The following is a 21,214-nucleotide window of genomic DNA, read 5'->3' on the forward strand; positions in this document are numbered from 1 at the left end:
TACATTCAGTGCGTGAGCAGTAGGGCTTACTTTGCCATCGGTGTGACTTCTGTGAAACTATGGGGGGATTTTTGAGTAAGGTCTGCTGGATTTGGTTTGAAAGGTGTATATTTTATTTGCAGAAGAGGCAAATACTAATTTTCATTGTATTCCTTCACTGCTTGGTTATACTTTCCATTAGTTTTGGAGCACTAGTGAGCAGTTCTGATTTGTTCTCTTTTTTAATCAAATACTGTTATTTGATAAGCATAGCTTTCTCCTCAGCACTAGGAAATTATCTGATCCTCAGAGCAAAGTTCATCTTGTCCGATGTAGCCATGGGCAGACCAGGTGTTGACTCTAAGCCCCATATTTCCAAATCTTTTCCTAGTCAATGAAGACAGATGAGCACTTCTGGAGTAATTTGTCTCTGCAATCTCTCTCAGGTTGCCACACTGAAAATATCCATCTCCATTCAGTGTAGACGGAGTTGGAATGGTGATGTGTGTATAGGTACTAAACCATGGCTAAAAGGAGATAGGATGAACACCCTTGTGAGTGATAGTGAGTTCTTTGTGCCATGTCAGTGGGTTGGCAATGTCTTTATGAAAAAGCACTGTTTGACAGGGCAGACTGTGATACTGTGGGATGTCATGCATTTACAGTCTCAATTTCCAATTTCAGGGAGGAGAGCATTGCTATTATCAGGGACAAATTCGAGGAAATCCTGTATCATTTGTTGCCTTGTCAACGTGCCATGGATTACAGTAAGTCTGCTCTTCTGGTTTTATTGTCATTTGCTTATTAGTCTTTTAAGCGAAATCCAGCTGTTTGTAACAAAATAAGTGCTATTTATTTTCATACTGGTTTGTCACTAATGTTAAGTACTCAACAATCTTTAGAAAAAATGGGTTTAATTTGAACCTTGCAAAAGCCTTGTTTGTTTATTTTCAGAATTCACTGGCAAAGCATGCAAGTCTACTTTCTTTTTTTTTTTTTTTTTTAACTGAGGATGTATGACTGTGGCCAGGTATTGTTTTAAGATAACTTGTTAGAGGTAGAAGAGTCAAATACCTGAAAACACCCTATTCTACAAGAACAAAATACACTGCCAACATTGACGTGAACCATTTGAAAATTATGCTCTTTTCTTATTGCTACAATGATGTGTTTTATCTTTCTTTTCCTCTCTCTTTACAAAGGAAAGTGTTAGAGTTTCTCTTCTCCTATTTATTTTCTTCAGAGAATTGCTGGCCTTAAACTGTGTGTGTGTGAGAATACCTTTGATATAGTAAAATCTTAGAAAATCTTGAAGAAATGTTATAAAATTGTGCAATTTTTTTTAATAAGTACATAAAATATTTTTTTTTTTAGTACATAATTTTATTGAGAGTTAAAGCGTCTGTCTTCTGAAGGTTACATGGAGCTGTGTACAAAAGCTGTGCACAGCTTTTGGACCTGTCTACTTTTATAAGATGCTAGTCAGTTTTTCAGAGCAACCAAGTAAATTCAGTGTCTGTTAACTCTGGGAATTCCAGGATCTCAGCCCTTTTCATACTGAGTTCAGCTTGAAAAGTCATGGGAGCAAGTGAACCTCTGTGGAGATTACCTGAGCTTTGCCTTTTTCTGAGGAAGCAGGGCTTGGCTGATGGAAGTTGTCTTCAGATTATTGTCTGTCTGTCTCCAACTACTCTGTAGTTTTGGTATCCACATATTTAAGTAGTGTCTTTCTTTTATATTTGTACATTCTTTGTTAGGAGGGGAGAGTGTGCATGCGGAAGACTTGTCATCCTTGCACTTGTCTGATTTACAGCTGAGTTTCTCTCTTTTATGATAGAGATTGTGCAGCTCAAGAAACTTGAGCTCAGATTCAGTATGGACAGTGAGCCTAAAAATAGTAGCATCCTAATGCATCCTGAACCACTGCATTGCTTCCATTAGCAGTGATCCATTAGGGCTTGGCCCTTGCTAACTCCTAAGAGAAAAAGCAGAAAGGAAGGACAGCCTGCATATATGTCCTTTCCTGCCCTCGTTTTGTGGGTTTGTTCTTAAGACTGACCCTCCTGCTACTCTGTATTCTTAGACTGACTGATATTCAAAGTGGTGTGTTCTTACACAGTTATGTGATGAAAGGTGCATTTTTTCCCTGTATAATTCAGCTCTCCCTTGAGAGGTACCTTTTTTTCCCCCCCCCAGTACAGTAACGTTTCAGCAGAGTTATCCTTCACAGAAGATGCAATATGAAGCTTACTATGGCAGGCTGGTAATTCCAGCATCCAGTATGAGAAAGTAATGTTATCCTGAGTTGTACTAACTCACATTTCTGACACTTCATTTCCATCTTTACAACTAGCTCCTCCACACGATTTTAAATGCTAAGTAATTACTAGAAACTCACACTGGCAGTAAAAGCTCCTTAGCTCCAACCACAGTTTGGAGCTGGAATAAGGGAAGCTCAGGAGAGTTATCTTCTAATAAGGTGTGTAGGGCAGGAGCTTTGCTTTCATGAATTTTAGGAAGTGTATAAGACAGAATAGGTGCCTTTAAAAGAATAACAAGCTTCGTATTCCCAAAGTTCATGCTAATCTCCTCTCTTACTTATTAGTATCCCGAGATCTCGGCCAGTAACAGCAGAATTTTTGTTGATGTGAGGAAATATTGTGGTTTTTTAGTAATAAATTATGAGTTCTGTTCGTAACGTCTGTGTTGTGGTATTCCTTTTACTAGTTAAATTAATTGGATGACTGGCTGAGAGGATAGTTAGAATTATGAATTTCTTCTCTTCATGTCTTAGCTTATGGAAAATACATCTCTTCAACCTTAACTTGGAGCGAGCTATTTCCTTTGGATTTTTTTTTTTGTTGTTTTCTGTGGGATATGCAGTAACCACAGTTTCCTATGAGTTAACACAAAAAACTTTGAATGCAAAACACACTGGTTGCTGGGATATAAATAAGCGATGGTCAGGCATGACTTGCAGCGCTGTGTTTGAGTCGAGTTGCACAGACACCAGGTTGGCCTATGATTTTGCTGCCCACTGGTGGTGAATGTAAAATCTGCTGTTATTGCTGCAAATGAGACTTTCGCGCCTACAAAATTGTTTGTTTGAACAGTATACGTAATCAACAGTCAGGTTTTTGAAATGGCCCATGTTTTGCTGTTGCTTTCTCTCTAACACATCCGTGAGTGTGTGATTTGTTCCCAGAGCACTGGACTGTTGAAGTCAGTTAGAAAATAGCCATGAATGCTTTGAGTGGGCAAGTCAGTCTGTAGGTCAGCTTGAGAACATGTAAGGAGAGATAGACAAGTGCATTGCTTTAATTTTACAGATTTCTCTTGCCTACACTCTCTAGAATACATGTATGCAAGATATTTCTTTAAGTTTTGTTGTTTGGGTTCTTACTTATTTTTTTAAATCAAACTGTAAAAAGTTTATAACTATTAATATTAAGGAAATATTCTGAACTTATAAGTAGCTGAATTAAAAAAAGTGTCAAACCTGCTGAATTTAGTAAATGAAAATTCTCCCATAATTTCTTCAAATCATATAATTCTGTGAGAACACTGTGAGCTTTATTAATTTCAGTGGGAAACCACAGTCTTTATCACAGAATTTTCTAATTTTTTTAAAAAACTGACTGTGCCATTACACTGAATTGGTTCTTAATTGTAAGACACAGTGACCTTATTTCAAAGGTTTGCTTTCTAGTCTCTTCAAGATTTGATTTCTGATGATAGAGCAGATCATTTTCTCCTGCCCATCTAGTCAGGAGTACTTGTAGGCCAGTATTGTCCTTTCTCAAATTTGCTGGCATATCAGAAAGTACAAAATACATTCCAGTCTTAATGACATCAAACCTAACTTCACAAGGACAAGAGAAAAGCCTGTTGGTGAATTACTTATCTGTGATAGCAGCTCTTGCACTGTCCTCTGAAATAACCAGAGCTGGCTATAACAAGATACTAGAATATCCCAGCTAGTTAGTCTGAAGCTTGCTGTGTTCTGTGAAACTGGAAAGTAGAAATGCCTGAAGTGGTTTTGACCATTTTGATCTGGTTTTGACTGGTTTGTGCTGGTTTGATCTGGTTTTGGCTGGTTTATGCTGGTTTTGGCCCGTTTGTTCCATACGTGCAGTGACTGTTATTCTTGTCATTGTTGAGTGACTTGGTCAGAAGTCAGTGCTGTTGAGTGCAACCGTTGTGCAGAACCAGAATCAGTTTTGCTGATTAAAAAACCCAAAAGCTGCATAAGGAAAAAAATTAAAAGTATCTGGTTTTGTTGTTTATAATTACAATTTTTTTTTTAATGTCTAAAAGTTTGCTAAAGATTAATCCAAATAAATAAATAATCTTGCTTTCATGCTGCTGTTGTGTACTACGTGCCAAGTTTGAATTTTCAGCTTGTATTTGTGGCCAAGCTTTAAAGCCCTTAGCAGTGACACTTTGAAAGGGACGTGCTGATACAGCCTAATCCCAACCATGCGTGTATGTCACTGCAATAAAGGCAAAATTATTAAAAAGCTGACTTGGTTGAAGATCAGAATGGTAGGGATATAAGAAATGCCCTTTGGTTTTTATGCTCTTACAGAGTGATATCTGTATCAACACTTTCTTTTAAGGTACAATTCAACCACACTTGTGCATCCTGCATTACGTTAAAGACTAAACCTCAGTACACTGTTTATACCTAAGTAAATTTAAGGTAACTCAGTAGAAAACATCCTTGCAGGAAGGGACCTCACCTTTGCTGTACATTTGAGTGGTAATGCAAAAGCATCTTGTGTTACTGCCACAGACTATCTTCATCCAATTAAAAAGCATTAACAGTTTGGTTTGCTCTTCATTTAGAGTTGAACTGTGTGTTGGAATTTAGTAAGGAAAATTGGTGACTGTGTTTGGGCAAGCAAAGAGACAGATTTTCTGAGATACATAGTGGTGTGCTTTTCAGGAATGACCTTCAAATTTCTGTGGTTGAGAAGATTTTATGCCATTAAGAAAGAGAGCAACAGTACTTTGCCAGAACCATGGGTATGGCAGAAGGCTTGGTCCACTGCATCTCTTTTCACCACAACATGTTGGAAGCTTGTCTGATGGGGTTTCCTATCTCCTAATCATGAATATCATACCATGTCTGTTTTGATATGATAATGCATATAGCCATTAATGTTTCCTAGAAATATAAATTTAAACTAAATCAATTTAGAAAGAAAATACCACCTGTCTTAATTTTTATTGCTGAAATGCCCAAAACAGCCCTCTCTGCCCAAAAAGAGCCCATTATGCCCTTTGTACTCGGTACCAAAAGAAATTACCCAGGAAAGAGTTAATCAAAACTATTAAAACCTAAGGATCAATCCAATACAATAATATTCTTATTTGGGGGAAAGCTGTGTGCACGTTCCAAATATGCATGTTCCTAAAGACAGGTCCCTTATTTATCTATTGCAGGTGGATCTCTCTTGCATGGGAGTCGGGGCTCTGAACTGAATTTTCAGTTGACTAAATTACTCAGTTTTTGTGGTGTTTATATGTGTTGTAGACAAGCTTTGGGGAAGAAAGAAGACTGTATCACTGTGGAAGACAATCTTTCTTTCTGAAGCAAAGAAACAAAAGAATGACTTAGGATTATGTTCAATTCCTGAAACCATTTTTAACTACCTCCCTTTCTAAATATTTAAATTTTTAAAATATATGAACTTCTTAAACTTACTTCCGTGTTGCACTAGTATTTGTTTATTAAATCAGTATTTTCATTTCCTGCTCTTGACAGTGGGATGTTCTATGATGGAAATCATACTTACCTTATTGAGCCAGATGAAAACTACACTTCAGATGTAAGTAGAACTTACAGTAGTCGTACTGTGTTGTTTGTTGAATACAGACATTCATGGGTATAGGGTAGGCATAAAGCTCTGAGACTGAAGGGTCGTGCCCTCATTCCCAAGTCTTTTACCTAATGTGTGAGGGAATATCATCACAGACAAAAGTAGGCCTCCAAAAATTCAGCAGTGGTATGTGTATATGTGTGTAGTCTGCAACACTTGTTTGTAGAGCAGTGTAGCAATGGAGGTTGATGAAGGGTCCCTTGGAGCCAGCAGAAGCCTGTGGGTGACCTGTCCCCTTCTTGCTCTGGACTTGTTACATCCCTCTCCTCCTGGTTTGGCGTCAACTCCAGTTCAGCAGCTCCTATGACTCTCATTGATACTCCCTGGGCAGCTCTCTTAAGCCTACTCCTAAGTATGCTCATCCACTCTGTTTGATATACTCAGATATTTCAGATAAAAGATGATTAGCTGTGGCATTAGCAATCACATCACAGTTGGAAAAAGTGTAGTGTAGTGGAGTGTAGAATAGTGGTGCCTTGCAACTCGCATGTTCACTAATGTGGGCGTTGGATAACAAGGACCTTTGGAACTGTCTGTTTAATGATCATGGGATGAATTAGGTTATTCAGGTTTAATACATGCAATTATTTACTATTTCAGGATGACTTCCATTTCCACTCTGTTTACAAATCCAAGTTGTTTGAGTTTCCTTTGGATGACCTGCCATCTGGTATGATTTTCTTAATATTCATGACTTACTGACTTGTTTTAGTCTAAGGCTAAATTTGTTAATCATATTTGATAATCTTTGATAGTATATTGTTTATTTGTGTATCTCTTATTTTTCCCAATTAAATAAAAAAAGCACTGAAAACAAAGATTCTGAAACACTGAAAACACTGGGAAAAAACCTGAAGCACTGAAAAAACCCTGAATCCAATGAATCAAACCTCTCCTAGACCTTGACCTTTTGGTGTATGTCTCTTAAGTCATGTGGTCTATGGACTGCATTATAGGCTAGTAGTTATAGAAAGGAAAGGACTGAGTTAGCCTAAAGATGATGAAAATGATATAAAGATGGTGAAAATAAAACCATCCACATTGCCAGTGGTTGGTCATGCTTCATGGATTTTTCCAGTTTTGGTATATAGAGTGAGGGCTGTGGTGTGAGCATAAGCCTTGGAGACAAGAACTTGCCAAGTATTATTGCTGTTCAGTGACTAGCGTCTCCAGTCTGTTCAGCACCTTTCACAGTACTAGCTGTAGCGTGGGTCATGCCTTTCAGTACAAGGCAGAAGTGGTTTCAAGTGCACAAACAGTTTATATTGTGTGTGGAAGGAGAAGATGTTTTTTAAAAATGAGTTTTCATCTGAGAAGTTGGCTGGTTACTTGAAGCTAAATTTGCAGTATTTATGGCATATCCCCATTCTGTCAAGGTTTTGCCAGTTTTACAGATGCATTTTTCTACTCTACAAATATATCCTAATAAAAACTCTGTTCTTCATAGACACTGTCATTTTGGTAGAAAAACCGCTAGACTAATATATTCAAGAGCGTTAGAGATGTCCAGTCATCTTGTAACAAACTATTTGTCCCATGGGAACAGTTGGATCTGGGACCTCACGGTGCTGCATACTGCACATAGATGGGTCCTTTCCTGCAGCAGTGTGTGAATTTGCTAGTTGTTAAGCAAAGTAGAATCGTTCAGAGAGCTAATGAGAAAAAAACAAGGGAAATTGCTACAACTGGGTCACCTTGATTTCAGTTCTGAGGAAAGAGTCTTTCAGAGTCTAAATAAAACAGCATCCCAGCTTGGTGCCTCACGTCCTCTGCTGATGATTGCCCAGGCAAGGTGGAGGAGGCATTGGGATGGAGGAGCATCACCCAAGGCTCATGCGGTGCAAGTCATCAACATCTGTATCATGAAACTTCCTGGGTACATTCACCTTAGACAAGTACCTTGGTTACTCTCTGTACTCCTGGAGATGGCTGTAATGAGAATAATTTGTTGATTGTAAGGCCAAATGATGAAGTGTGTCTTTTATCACACTTTCTTGAGGATATGTCATTTGAAAGGCTGGAAGTAATGCAACCACTGCTGAGTTTAAAATAAATCTTCTGTATCAGGTTGTTAAAGTAGGAGATTGCTAGAACTGGTGCTTAGTAGATATCTATCAGCTGTCTCACAAGATTTCCTATTATTTAATCCAATTATTTTCTGCTTTTAAAACTATGAAAAAGAATTAATTGCAAGCATAATCCACCAGTTTCACCTCCACCAAAGCATATTGGTTTTCAAAAAAGCTATCAAAATAGGGCTTTATTTTTTTTTTTCCCCCAAATTCAGATATACTTGTACAGTTTTGATTTTACTGTGGATAACAAGTAAATAGTTGCTGGCTGTACTATACAAACCCCAACATGTGACACAATGGAGGATGTTACCATTAGGTTGAAATAGAATCACAGGATTGTAGAAAAGGTTGAAAAGGAAACTTAATTGTGGAGTGCTAATGGTCTTAACTATACAGATATTTATAATGTTAATAAGAGATATAAGGTGCTAATCTTCTACCACTTACTGTTTAGGATTCCATATATGGAGAAATAAACTTTATCTCACAGTCTGCTCTCCCACATGCACATACTTGCTTTTGTAAAACTGTCTGGGAAGGCATTTCTGAGGTGTGTAGTAAAAGTTTTGGTAGGGATCCCACCGTTTGTCTTTGAATGTGGTTATTCAGTTTATTTATTTCTTCAAGTCATCCTCCATGCATAGCCACTGCTCCAGAGGGTAAGAGCAATCTGCACCACCTTCTGCTTCCCTACCCTTTTCCCTGTGTCCACTGTCCACAGGAACTCTACCGTTCATCCCTCAACCTGCTACACACCCTGCCACACTTTCTCCTCTCCTTGCACGTGCTGCCCCATCAGTGTCTGTTCTCGGCACTGCCTCTTCCCTGCCAGTCAGGAGAGTGCTGACCGTTGTCTTGACATTTTTTCCTTTAAACAATATTTGAAATTAATTGGTAACAGTATTGTTGTGTTTGATTTTTTTTTTATTACAGCAGAATCATTATTATTAGTAGCAAGCACTGTGCTAGGTTATGTCATCAGTATTTCTTACATTCCTTACTACTCTGATAATTTATCAGTTGCTCAGCCTAAGGAGGTCTTTGTTGATGTCAAGATTTTATCTTTAAAACTGTGTGTAAGCTGATATACACTCAGAACTGCGTTACGAATGGGCTGGATGTATCATTATCTTCAACATTGATGTTAGAAAGAAAAAAAATAAGTAATAGGGATTACTCATTATTAGTGATAGTAAAAGCACACACTATTATACCACAGTTCAATAGTACTTTTTACATTCTTTTGCTCCTTGGGTATATTAAAAAAAAAAAGCAATCTATTAAAGAAAAGAATTAATTGCACGGCACTTTGCAATTGTCTGAGGAGGTAATGAGGACTTTAAATAAAGAAAGTTTGGAATGATGACTTGGCATGCTTAGGGCATTTGACTTCATAATTGAGTAGACTGTGTTTTTTCTCACAGTCTGTATTGAGACGTGTAATAACCTGGCATTGTCTCAGACAACGCTATGTTATTGAAGGTGGCATTTTTCAAATAATGCATTAACAGATGTCCTTTTCTTTTGAGGTCACTTGAAAGACTGTAGATGTGACACCCTAGGGACACAGTTGAGTGGGACTTGGCAGTGTTAAGTTTATGTTTGGACTTGATGATCTTAGAAGTCTTTTCCAACCTAAGTGATCCTGGGATTTTTTAGATCCTCATTACCCTTTTTCAAGGTCATATGTTCCCATCAAAATTTCCGCTAGGCTTTCTCAGCTATCTACATTTCCTGTGATTTTGCTGGTCATGTTCTTTTGCCTGAGGGTCCCTGGCTGAAAATGCACCCTGCATGGATTCATCCAGCCTATGAAATATAGTGCAGTGTTAATGTGTGTTATTGTGTTAATGTTAATGGCTGCATCATTCCCCTCTAGAGATGAGTGACTTCCGATGGTGGGTAGAACGATCGCATTTGCTGGTGAAGTTATCTGAGACCCTAGATACATATTGTAAATTTTTATTTTATTGATGGAAAAATTGTATTTTTACTAGTTTCATTAACCATGATATAAAACCTAAAATGACAGGTTGAGAGCCAGTTATATGGGACTAGAACAGAGACTAAATTAATCAACATATGTAAAGCATAATCAAAAACTAATTTGTAAAAATATTTTCAAGATTTAGTTTCTCATCGTTGTGAGTTCTAGAGACTGAAGGTCTTTAACCAATAAATAGGAAGCCTTGGATGTGATGTAATTTATTTTAGGTCCTTTTTTAAAAGAAATTTCTCAAGTGCATTTGTGTAACCGTGGAAACATTTTGTCTGCAAACGTCACATACCAAAACGACAGTATAATCCCCAAGATTTAGCCAAGACAATACCAATTAGTCATGCTTTGCTTTTCTGGTTTGTTTTATCAGTAACTAGCCACTCCTGGTTAAGAACAGCTCTTATGCCTGGTGATATTTTGCCAGATGGGCATTTCCTCTTCCCATTTTAAGGTTTTGCTGATATGGCAGCCCTGTCAAATTCCTATCAGAATTGTTTTTAATTGTAGTGTTAGAATCACATGCAGAAATTGCACAGTTAATGTACAGCAAGTGGGAGGTGAAACTGTGAGAAGTTTTCCTGTCTCACCAGTGAAACTGAACTGTTTGGGGTTTTTGTAACACAACAAAAAAGTTATGTACAAAGGCACCTGAACTGGAAGTCCCGTAATTTACACAGCTCCTATGGTACTGTTTACTTCTCCCCAGGATTGATAAAATCACTGTGGAATGCTGAAAGCAGTTTTCAATCTTTCAATCCCTGGAAACTGAAAGGATGTCCAAAACTGGAGAAAGTACAAAGGAGGGGACAAAGGGAAAAGACATATTACAAATTAAGCAACTGCAAACATTTTATTTATGTGCCTCAAAAAAAGATCTTTTTGAGGTTATGTAAATAGTAAACCTGTTTCTACAAGATAAGGAGAGAGATGTCTGTTGTACAGAGAAAAGTGAGGCAGGGACTGTGAATCTAAAATTAAAGATGGAAAAATACTTCTTGGACATTTAAAAGGGTGAGAGAAAGTACTGTCTTCTGCTTAGTTTATGATGTGTTCCTTTCCACGAGTGGCTAGTAATAGATTTGGCGGAAGAGCTTTGGCAAAAGAATAAACTACTTGGTGCTTATGATTAGAGGTTTCAGAAATTAAAGACACAGTGGGATTAGAAAGGAGGAATATTGTATTGATAGTGAGCATTGCCAAAATCTCATGAGGTTTCTCCCAACTCTTAACATATTTTACTTTGTGAGTATAATTGTCTTAAAGCATTAATTCTGCCTTCTGTCCTCTTCTTATTAATTTAGGTAGCTATTGCGAGAGCTCCGTGAATGCTGCTGAATTCCCAAAAATGTGATTCACTCTCTGGAAGCACTGTGCTAATAATATTCCATGCCCAGTGTTGGTGAAGTTTTGGCATGGAACATCTGCTGTGCTTTCTGAAGCGTGACACCCACAGATCAGCTGTTTCAGCAGACCCAGATTATCACTTGTAGAGTTTTTAATAAGAACCCTGTTACTAGGGAAGCATCTGTAACGTTGCCTTCTTTATAGCTGGAAGCTTGAAAAAAGGAGTTGTTAGGGCATCTGATGTGCAGAAGAATGCCGTATTCCTGTCACGCGCCATCGGGGTCACTAACTGTTGGGCTATATTCTTGTAAACATTCAATGTATTTGCCTGTGTTTTCTGCTTAGAGTTCTGGCAGATGAATACAACATCACCGAAGTTTGTTATAAAGCCAAGACACAAAAGAAGTAAAAGGCAGGTATGTGCCAATGTGCTTGTTTATAAGTACTATGTCATCGAGTTTGGTTTGTGTCTCCTGGATTAATTTATCCAGATGAAGTCCTGCTTCTGCTGGTTTGGCAGGAGGTATCTGTATCAATACAGCTCTTATAAAAAGAGTTATCGAATGATGACAAAACACTGTTGGATTCTCTTGGACTTTACCTATCTGAAGAGTTATAAAATTTTTAAACACTGCTATTTGCAAATGAAAAAGTAGCTATATCTTTCTCATTTTGAGTACAGTTTTATCAGAAACTCCCAATTAAGAAACATTTACAAATATTTTTCTGTTGCAATGGTGACAAGTAGCTACTTTAATCCACTTGACTTTGATTTAATATAAATATTCTAAACTAAGAGTTCATTCCCTGTTTATTAAATTGGAGGAACCACTATGTGGAGATGTTTGTACCCTGGAAAGATAACAGCAATTCTTCGTGTTCTAGGAACAGAGCTCAAATAATGGTACAAGTCAAAACAGAGCTGGGTCTGGGGGGCTGAACCGTGCAGAAAAAAATGAAATACTGAAAGCAGGGGGAGGGGAAGGTGACTTCAGCATCTCTAGTGCAAGCCTCTCAGAGGCAAAAGAGAAATGAGAAAGACATTGGAGAAATTCCAGACATCATTCTTGAGGGTACTACTTTATACCAGGTGGTTTGCTACCTTTCTATAAACTAGCCATTACTCTGCATTTTTAAATCATAACGATGAAATAACTCTCCTGGAAAACACAGGAAAACAAGGACACCATGAAGAAACACAGTCATAAATGTTTCTAAGTACAAAGTAAAGGTAACTCAGAGGTGACTACGGTGTTCACTGTGTGAATGGAGCAGTGTGTGAGTAAGAAATAGAATTGTTGCAGAGGTTTTTCATCAAGGGTGCAGGAGGGATCCCATTCTCTGTGGAAAAAAAACATTTAGAGCTGACACCAGCCACTTTTAGGTAGGCCCCACTGAGATTCTCTTTCTTTAAAAAAAACTAAACTGGGAATTAGATGTGTTGAAAGACTTGATTTCATTGTTTAAGGTCATATAAATGTCCTGGTGGAGGTGAAAAAAATTTTTTTAAATATGCATCAGAAGTTTCATCAATATCTGAGACCAGAACTGAGGCAACAGGAAAAATATATGCATGAGAATTTTCTGAAGCCATTTCTAGTTATCAGTTACACCCTATCTGTATTCTGTTAGACTTTCTTACAGTTGTACTCTCTCCGTAGGTTCGTCAGATTCCACGTAAAGTTGAAGAGGAAACAAAATACATTGAGTTAATGATTGTTAATGACCATCTAATGGTAAGACTGACTGTTGTGGTCACTGATGCACTTCAACATCATGTAATTATTAACATCCAATTGTCTTAATTGGTCCATAAAGGAGAACAATGAAGGACAACTACAAATTCAGAATAAATTCAGTATGCCCTGAAAAAAAAAAAGACATCATAGTCTCATTAGCCATTGATGAAGTTGTTTCTGAATTTTGGCAAGGTGATTTCACCAAGAATGCAGCCAGGCCTGAGTATCAGAAAGAAGGGTCATAAATTAAAGCTTTGTGTCAAAAAGTAACTAATGTCACTGTGACTTAAGCTGATGTTTTTCTTTCTGGCTTTCTTGAGCACTTATCTTAGTTATAGCCACTCAGCCATCAATAATGCAGTTATTGCAATGTGCATTGTCTGCTGACAATGGGGAGATTAATAGTGACTAGATTTTTTTATATGTTAAAATCAATGTAAAAATACTATTTTGTTAAGCTTGTATACTTTCTCTGGGAGAACACAGATAGGCTTTTTAATGTAGTGGAAAGAGGCATAACAAAGATAGTGTATTGGAGAAAAATCAGACTCATTCAAGTGGGAAAAGGCACGCATTTATGTCAGTGAAGATGATCAATAATTAATGAAAGGAATATCAAAGGAATGGTGAATTCTCTCACTTGGAGTCTTCAAATCCAGACAGTGTATTTTTGGAAGATGTGGTGGTGTCAAACTCAAACAGTAGGATTCAATCTTGAAGAAACTGGGTAAGTTCAGAGACTGAACTGCCCCTCTGACTGGCAACATTAGTTGATGTGATGGTCCTTTATGGCTTTAAAATCAAAATGTATCTATACATTTTATCTACCCTTTCTGTTACATGCAGCTTCTCTCAAGCATTACTCAAGTTGGCAGAAATAGACATCAGTGTAAAAGGAATGTGCCACTGTCCAAAGACAGTGTACTTCTCCATCAGCTCAGTTTGATGAGCATATGAGTACGTTCTTGGATTAAATTGGACAATACTGGATGCAGAATTCCCTAAATTGGAACGAGCCTCCAGATGGGCTCAGCGTGGAGCTGACAGCCTGGGGAGTTGAAGCTGTTTCCATCGTTCACCCTCCCCAGGCTCTCCTGGAGGGAGCAATGAACCTTTTGCTTCTTCCTCTGGTCTGTGGAGCCAGCTGCATCCCACCAGCCCCCTTGGGGGCAGCTCAGCCCTGTGAGGGGTGCGCTGCACTGCTGTCTGTCCTCTTAGCTGCTCGTCCAACCATTGCTTCCAGTCGGGGAATGAAGCTGTTGAAACCCAAACACTGAAATAGGATTATAAATTAGTGTACTGAAGACATTTCTGTAGGATGCTTAGAGAGGCTGGAGGCCTGAAATTTGACATTTTAGTTGCAAATACAGACTTGAGTAGTGTACTCATTCCCTTTGTTCCTGTGCTACATTTTCCACTTGCTTTGTAGCTTTACCATTTCATCCTTTCTACCGTTTTTAGCTTCGCGGTCCTCTCCTTCTGTTTTTTTAGCAAGTTTAACATCCTCATTTTGGGATTTTCTTTCCCCATTCAAAAAAAATCCTTCCTCCACCCCCTAGCTACTGGACACTCCTTGCCCAGTAAAAGATCCTAACTTCCAGAAAATATGGACAACTTTCACTCCAAAATCAGGCATCATGGGGCACAAGATGGTTAAACATTTCTGAAAATCTTGATCCTTTTGTCATAAATTCTTCTAAGATACTTTATGACTTTCATACCCAAGGTGTTCTTTTGTAAGTGTTTTTTATGTAGATAGGAGTACCTGGACAGCTATTTTCAGCGTCATCTTTATAGCACTGTATTATAGATATCAGTAAGGGTGCTGTTGCAGTCTTATTGCTCAAGTGATTCAAACCAGTTGCTGTGGCATTATGGAATGTGAAATTGTGCATGAAGAAATCCAGAAGGCAGCTTAAGAGAGAGAACTGAAAAAAAAACCCAAACATAGGAAGTCTAGTGGATACATTAAAACACAGATGCAGGCTTTCTTGGGCTAAGCCCTCTAAAGAAGTCTCAGCTATGGAAATAGTGTTGCTAATTTCTGTTTTGTCACTTGGAATTAAATTTAAAACTGGCAATAATAAAGATAACACAAAAATAACAGTATGTTCCTGTTTCTATAGCATTTTTCACTATAGATCTTAGAGTGCTTTCCAAACAGGAATTAATGCAACAGCTGTTGTAAACTATACCACTAATGTACATTTCTGAGCAATTTTTTACTATTGCTTATTAGCACTACATTCAGCACAGGAGACCAAACCTTGCACAGAGGTTTTACTGTTGATGTAGTTGCTTTTTACTTTGTGTTTTTTTAGAAATGGAGCTTATTTTTCTGAAAACTGTACATGTAACGTGTGTATGTTTGTTTTGCAGTGTAAAAAGCACCGTTTGTCTGTCGGCCATACAAACAGTTATGCTAAATCGGTTGTGAACATGGCAGATTTAGTAAGTATCACTCAACTAAATGTTCTTTTACGTTTGAGATGAGTCATATGACTCTCCTACTGATAGATGCAGGAGTTGTGAGTTCATGGTATACCTAATTGTAACATATGTGAAGATCACAATTTTTCAGGCTAAAAACCACCTATAAAGGCTTTGTCTAATATAAAGCATTAAAGACTTTTTGTGGCTTCAAACATTCAAGTATCCTGCTGGATCAATTCCTTGTGCTGAGTTTTAAAGGGCATCTTAAGTGTGACAAATTTTAATACAGGATCCCTGTGTTGACAACCAGAAACCCAAAGGACAATCAAATTAAAATGCACTAAAATTTCCCCAGAAAGAGCTCGTTTGAGTTAGGATAGGGACATACAGATGGATTATGTGGATTATATTTATGGTGCTAAATTGGATGAGCTGCTGGATCTTGCTCCTCGCCCCAGAAAAGTATTACTGGAAAAAGAAAAAGGCAGTTTCTACTCTTGAAAGTATTTGGTGTGGAGTATTGACCCCCAGCATTGAAAAGATGGCCCTTTTTTTCATGATTCAGCCAGCACAAGGTTAAATACTCCCATAGAGGTGTGTAACAGTGAAAACTCCGGTTTTGTAGGTAATTTTTTGGTATAAGAGAGCCCTCATGTGTCACTGGGGTGAGCTGGATGTTATGAAAGACCCATTAATTCCAAGTCTTTGAACTATTTGGAATGATTCTCTAGTAATTTTTCCAGTGTAGGACCTGCAAGTAATCTTTCCACAGGCTGAGAGAAGTGATTGAAGAATAGGCCTAAAATTTAGATTCTACTTTCTTTTCATGTTTGTTTGTTGGTGTTAAGGGAGATAAAAATCACCTGGGAGAACCTAAAGTGTGCTAGAATAAGCAAAATACTTCGTTATGTAAAAATGCAAGCTATTACAAAAAAGGGGTAAAAATCACCTTTATTCTATTTGACATAATATATTTGTTCGTTCTGTTAATGTACTAGATATATAAAGAACAACTTAACACCAGGATAGTATTGGTTGCCATGGAAACCTGGGCTACTGATAACAAGTTCACCATATCTGAAAACCCCTTGGTGACCCTACGTGAGTTTATGAAATATAGGAGGGATTTTATCAGAGAGAAAAGTGACGCAGTTCACCTTTTTTCGTACGTAATCTCGTGTGATGTTTTATTACTGGGTTTTTTTTTTCTTTCCTTGGGGGTTGCTTATCACAAGTGGCTGATGCATCTCCTTTCTGTTGTGTGTGTAATCCACAATAATGCAGAAAATAATGTTTCTGATGGGGAGGTGGGAAAAAGTTAATGCACAAACTGCCTGCCCGTGCAACTAGAGGTTTGACTCTCTGTTTTAATATACTAAGCCTGAGCTGCATGCGCTGTAATCCTTGGTTATTCTGTGCAACTACCTACTCTGCAAGCACAGCCGCCTGGACAGTGATGCATGGTTCCACCTCAGAGGTTGGCTTCTTCAGCAGTAGAGCATGGACAGCCCTGCTGTATTATTTAAAAGCAGGACATTGACTTTGAAATCAATGAGGTTTCCTGCTTAAAAAGCACTATGGTCTGCTTCATTTTCTTGAATGACCTGCATGCTGCAGGATTACTGAAGCATTTCAGGTTCTCGAAACAGTTTGTTCTGCAGAGAGACATGTGCTATAAGAAGAATAAGCTGGGATAAATGTTATTTTCTCTAAATCTTTAAATTGTTTTAGATATAACAAAATACATGTACAAAAATAGAGGAGAGGTTCATGACTCAGATTTTTGATCCACAGGCCAGTTGAATTGCTCTGTTGGAGTCCTCATCTTTCTCTGCTGACCATTGTAGGAGCCCATGTGAATAAACTTAACCTGAACACCTCACTTTCACATGACTCATGTAGGGTGCCAGAATGCCCAGCCCCAGTATCCAGCCTTTCAGAATTTTTGTACATACTTAATTACTGTCATTGACTGCTGCCATGAAGACAGCTAGTCAGAGCTGTGAGTGGTGCTTGCACGTTTTAGTTTCTCTCTGTCTCAGCTGTTCGCCTGTAAAATGGGAATCAGGTTTTCTCACATCCTTTGTGTATCTTCTCTGGTGATACTGTAAGGTCTTCAGGGGAAGTCTTGTTCTTATGAATGTTTGTGGATTGGCTAGGGCAAAGAGGGGCCTGTGTGCTCTGGGACTGGGACTTGATACCACTGTAATGCTAATTCCAGTGCTGTCCATAACACCACCACCGATGTTTGAGGTATTGCATTCATAGACTGTTTAGAAACTTAAGTTTCTGAAGTTGTGTCTATGGGTGAGATGCGGATAAGTTGGGAGGTGACATTGGCTGGTGTGATGGTACACTGGTTACAAATGAACTTCCACCTTCAGCACAGTCCATTTTGTTGTTTCTTGATGTGTTTCTGTTTTCCTCTGAAAAAAACAATTTGCCGCAGCTGGCTGGATGAGTATGCTGAAGCAGAGCAGAGTATATTTTGTCTCCAGTAACTGGCAGCCATTCATGCTGACATGACCAGCACCAAAGAGGTGATTATATTTAGGCTCACAGTGCAGCTGTCCCCTGGATAAGATGGGCTGCAGTTCCAGGGAGTTTTCACCTACCTCTACATCAGGGAGCCACTAACACATCTCCCTTTGAGTTTTTCACACCAGCATTGCCCAACTGAACACATCTTTTTACTAGTCCCCCGTGCGTTGGCAACATGGTAGCCTCTCCTGTGCTCATTCTGTAGCGTGTGCCAGTGGAAGTCACTTGCTGCAGTAGTATGTCAACGAACAAAAGGCTGGTGAGATTCAGGTGGTTTGGCAAAATAGTCCTCTTGTACTTTCCTATATTAGATAATGTAAGATGGAGGAGGGAAGATGGTACAGCTTCTCTGGAGATAATTTGTCATGTGAGGTTTGTGAGTGGTTTTCTGGTTTTCCCATTTTGTTTTTGTGTAGTTTGCAGCATAGTGGTGACAGCCAGCATATGCAAATGCCACTTTCTCATTTGGAAATCGGAAGGGTGAATACTGGGATGGGTAGGTGCAGAACTTAAGGGCTGAGCAGGGTAAACTTTATTTTCTCTTCCTTTTTGTCAAAGGGGAAGTCGATTTCAGAGCAGTCGGAGCGGCATAGCCCACACTGGTGGAATCTGCTCCTTGCTTAAAGGCGGAGGTGTGAATGAGGTAGGTGGGGATACTGGTATGAGCAAAAAATGGTGGAAATTTATCTATACAGAATTTATCAGAGCAGACATGTTTCTCAAAATATCTTGCTGCTTCTTTGCTGATGCAGAGTTTTACTGCAGCTCTATGAGAGAGATGTCTCAAAGAAGAGTGATGATGGGTGAATAAAGTCAGATATGGATACAGATACACTGATTCCGAAATATCCCGTTGTTCATCCTTGCAGCTACAGTGGTCTGAAAGAAACAGACTTTCTCTCACTTAACTTGTCCATAAGCCAGCATTTAGTTTTCCTCACTTGTCAGCTGTTCTGATGTAAGAACTAACATTGTGCAACTGATTTTGCCTTTTATTCACTTGAAACGAGAAAAACTTCACTTGCATCTGAGATACCTGTGCATAGCTGATACTTTTCCTACCTTGCTTGTTTCTTTCAGTTCGGAAAGCCAGACTTAATGGCAGTTACCCTGGCACAGACCTTGGCCCAAAACATTGGTATTTTCTCAGATAGAAGGAAACTTATAAGTGGTAAGGTTGTTTGCTTTTTCGCTCTGTCTCAAGAGAAAAATCTTTAAAAGTGGAGGATCTTATCAATGTCTCTCTGATATGCATTTTTTCCCCATATTTCCAACAATGTTGGAGTATTTTAATTTTTCTCGTAATAACATGAGGAGAAACCTATCATTAATTTTCCTCTATTTAAATGTTGTGATATCCCCTGCCCATAATTGCTGGCAGCACTGGTGTCACCATTTCATTTAAAATAAATAATAAAGATGTTAATTTCAGGGAGATCAGTGTCACACCCCCAGACTAAACGGCAAAGGTAGAAACATTATTAGGCCTGGGGAAGATGAGGAGTCACCTCAATCCTGTTCTGTAGGATGGTTTTGACAACACAGGTTATTCCATGTTTGCCTTGTCTGAAGTCCTCTTGTAGATTACCCAAATCTCCTGTGTTTGCCACCCTACTGGCATTCAGCTTCTTAGTAACTCCTATTTAACTGCAGTGCCTTAATTCAGATCTCTGCCCCCCGACAACACCTCACTCTCCCTGCTTCCGTATTATATGAAATCCAAGTACATAGAGAACAATGGATGATTAAAATAATAATATAGTTTTGAAACAATTTAGATGATGAATTGGAGTGCTTAGTTACTGGATCATGTGTACTTGCATAGCTTACATTAAAAAACAATATTGTTCTATTGAGTAATAGAACTCGAGTTGAATTTTGTTTTGAGTCAATGTAAAGAGAGTATATAATGCAGAGATACATCTGCATGTAAAGGTTTTTGCAATTTACATAATTTTATTTTGAAAACTATTCAGAAATCATAGAATCATAGAATGGTTTAGGTTGGAAGGGACCTTAAAGACCATCTCGTTCCACCCCCCTGCCATGGGCAGGGACACCTTCCACTAGACCAGGTTGCTCACAGCCTTCCATCCAGCCTGGCCTTGAACAATTCCAGGGATGGGACATCCACAGCTTCTCTGGGCAACCTGTTCCTGTGCTTCACCACCCTCTCCGTGAAGAACTTCCTCCTGATATCTAATCTAAACCTCCCAGCTTTCAATTTAAACCCATTACCCCTTGTCCTGTCACTACAGGCCCTTGTAAAAAGTCCCCACCAACTTCCTTGTAGCCCCTTCAGGTACTGGAAGGGGCTATAAGGTCTCCCTGGAGCCTTCTCTTCTCCAGGCTGAACAAACCCAACCCTCTCAGCCTTTCATCATAGGAGAGGTGCTTCAGCCCCCCGATCATCTTTTTTGCCTCCTCTGGAGTTGTTCCAACTAGTCTATATCCTTCTTATGTTGAGGGCTCCACAGAAATGTAGGATGGATGCTCTATACAGCACCATGTTCATTATTCATTTTCAAGTTGTGTATTATTAACCTGATATAGGGGCAGGGTAAAAGTGAAAATGGTAATAGTGGTGGTTCCTTTTCTTATGGCTGAGCAGACAAGCAGGACATGGTTTTGGTGGGGTAGGGGGAGGAAAATACAACTGCTGGGCTGAGCCTCATTTCTTTTTTAACTGTACTTTTAAAATGGAAGCAATAAAGTGATGTTCATGTATTACAGTAATGCAAATTGGAGAAAGAGAAAAGTGTACGTGCGAAGCATCTGAACAGAAATAGACACAAGTCACAGTTCTGAAAGTGGAGGGCTGTGACCAGAGCAAAGCAATCCCAGGCAGCCTGGCAGGGCAGAAGGGAGAGCTGCCTTCTGCCTGCTGGCGAGTTGCTTGAAGAAGGAAGGCAGGCAGGGAAGGGAGGGAGAGCAGAGGAAGAAGCTGCTAGATTCTGCTGTACTGGCTTCTGTTTACAGACCATATTATGCGGTTTTGTGTACATTATTGTTTGGTGGATTCTTTTTTCCAAGCAAAGGTTTCCCCAGTCGCATTAGCACAGTAGTAGAAGAGAACAAAAAAAAAATTTCTTTTTTTTTTTTTATCTGAAAATTTGAGAATCAAATATGATGACATGGGAGAAAGCAGGAGAGCTGACTCACGAGTGGCAAGTGCTGGAGGGTGACACTGCGGTTTCCCCTAACTTCGCTTAAAGAAAA

General features: G+C 38.8%; 1 protein-coding gene across 1 annotated transcript in view; it reads left to right on the plus strand.

The window, feature by feature from the left end:
- Window positions 1–627: 627 nt before the first annotated feature.
- The window catches only part of ADAM22 (ADAM metallopeptidase domain 22), a 55,480-nt gene continuing 34,893 nt past the window's right edge, over window positions 628–21,214 (plus strand). The window contains exons 1-9 of the mRNA XM_010161134.1: window positions 628–746; window positions 5,750–5,813; window positions 6,465–6,534; window positions 11,628–11,698; window positions 12,944–13,018; window positions 15,401–15,472; window positions 16,453–16,619; window positions 18,554–18,638; window positions 19,076–19,166. Coding sequence (XP_010159436.1) covers window positions 628–746; window positions 5,750–5,813; window positions 6,465–6,534; window positions 11,628–11,698; window positions 12,944–13,018; window positions 15,401–15,472; window positions 16,453–16,619; window positions 18,554–18,638; window positions 19,076–19,166 — 814 coding nt within the window. The remainder of the gene's footprint in view (window positions 747–5,749; window positions 5,814–6,464; window positions 6,535–11,627; window positions 11,699–12,943; window positions 13,019–15,400; window positions 15,473–16,452; window positions 16,620–18,553; window positions 18,639–19,075; window positions 19,167–21,214) is intronic.

The sequence above is a fragment of the Eurypyga helias genome, unplaced genomic scaffold (genome assembly GCF_000690775.1).
Source record: "Eurypyga helias isolate BGI_N326 unplaced genomic scaffold, ASM69077v1 scaffold15101, whole genome shotgun sequence".
NCBI classification, from domain to species: domain Eukaryota; kingdom Metazoa; phylum Chordata; class Aves; order Eurypygiformes; family Eurypygidae; genus Eurypyga; species Eurypyga helias.